The sequence below is a fragment of the Peromyscus californicus genome, unplaced genomic scaffold (assembly GCF_007827085.1).
Source record: "Peromyscus californicus insignis strain IS unplaced genomic scaffold, ASM782708v3 Scaffold_16__1_contigs__length_79575227, whole genome shotgun sequence".
Taxonomy (NCBI): Eukaryota; Metazoa; Chordata; class Mammalia; order Rodentia; family Cricetidae; genus Peromyscus; species Peromyscus californicus.
This window is the reverse complement of record NW_026294458.1, coordinates 70322437-70323101: the sequence shown is the minus strand read 5'-3', so window position 1 is coordinate 70323101 and position 665 is coordinate 70322437. Positions and strand designations below refer to the sequence as shown.

The following is a 665-nucleotide window of genomic DNA, read 5'->3' as shown; positions in this document are numbered from 1 at the left end:
GCTAATATATACAGCTTAATAAAAAGTAGAGAGTTCACACTTGATCACATTTCACAGATCCTTACAAAGACACTAATAAACTTGTCTGCAGGCTGTCACAGAGTCCGAATGAAAATGACAAAGAAGATGGTCATGCATTGTTGAGTTTTCTCAGATAACTCGTTATTCTGAGTAAAGAATAAACAACTTTATTTAGTTTAGTATAAAGTTGAAAATTATGAAGATGTTTAAGAATTCCTCATGTGAAGGATACTTCTATTAAGACAACATGTAGCAGTCAACATTCTGGGCAGCTGCAGAAACTCCTCAGTAGAAGCCATAGGACCAGTACCTTCTACAGCACAGAGGGCAGCAACAGCCATAACCATAGCCACCATAGCCACCATAGCCACAGCCATAACCATAACCTAGGCCACCATAGCCGTAGCTCAGGCCTCCACAGTAGCTGCCATAGTAACACATGGTGTTAGGAGTGGACTGTTCAGAGGAAGCCCAGAAGAAGGATGCTTGAGTCTCGATTTCATCGTCTGCCAAGGACCTTTTATACACTCGGGTGTTTGGTGGGGAAAACCACAGGTATTATAATGTCATACAAGTCTCCACTATGCTTCAGAAAACATCAACATGCCATGGTTGACTGGACTAACAAAACTGCATAACTTGAG

At 41.4% G+C, this 665-nt stretch overlaps 1 protein-coding gene across 1 annotated transcript; it reads right to left on the bottom strand.

Moving 5' to 3' along the window:
- Positions 1–306: 306 nt before the first annotated feature.
- Positions 307–462, bottom strand: LOC128111609 (keratin-associated protein 20-2-like). Its single transcript, XM_052739862.1, has one exon. It carries the CDS (start codon positions 460–462, stop codon positions 307–309), a length of 156 nt encoding a protein of 51 aa, XP_052595822.1.
- Positions 463–665: the final 203 nt, after the last annotated feature.

Excerpts from the sequence above, each read along its gene's own strand:
- LOC128111609 (XM_052739862.1), bottom strand. The coding sequence starts at position 462 with ATGTGTTACTATGGCAGCTACTGTGGAGGCCTGAGCTACGGCTATGGT.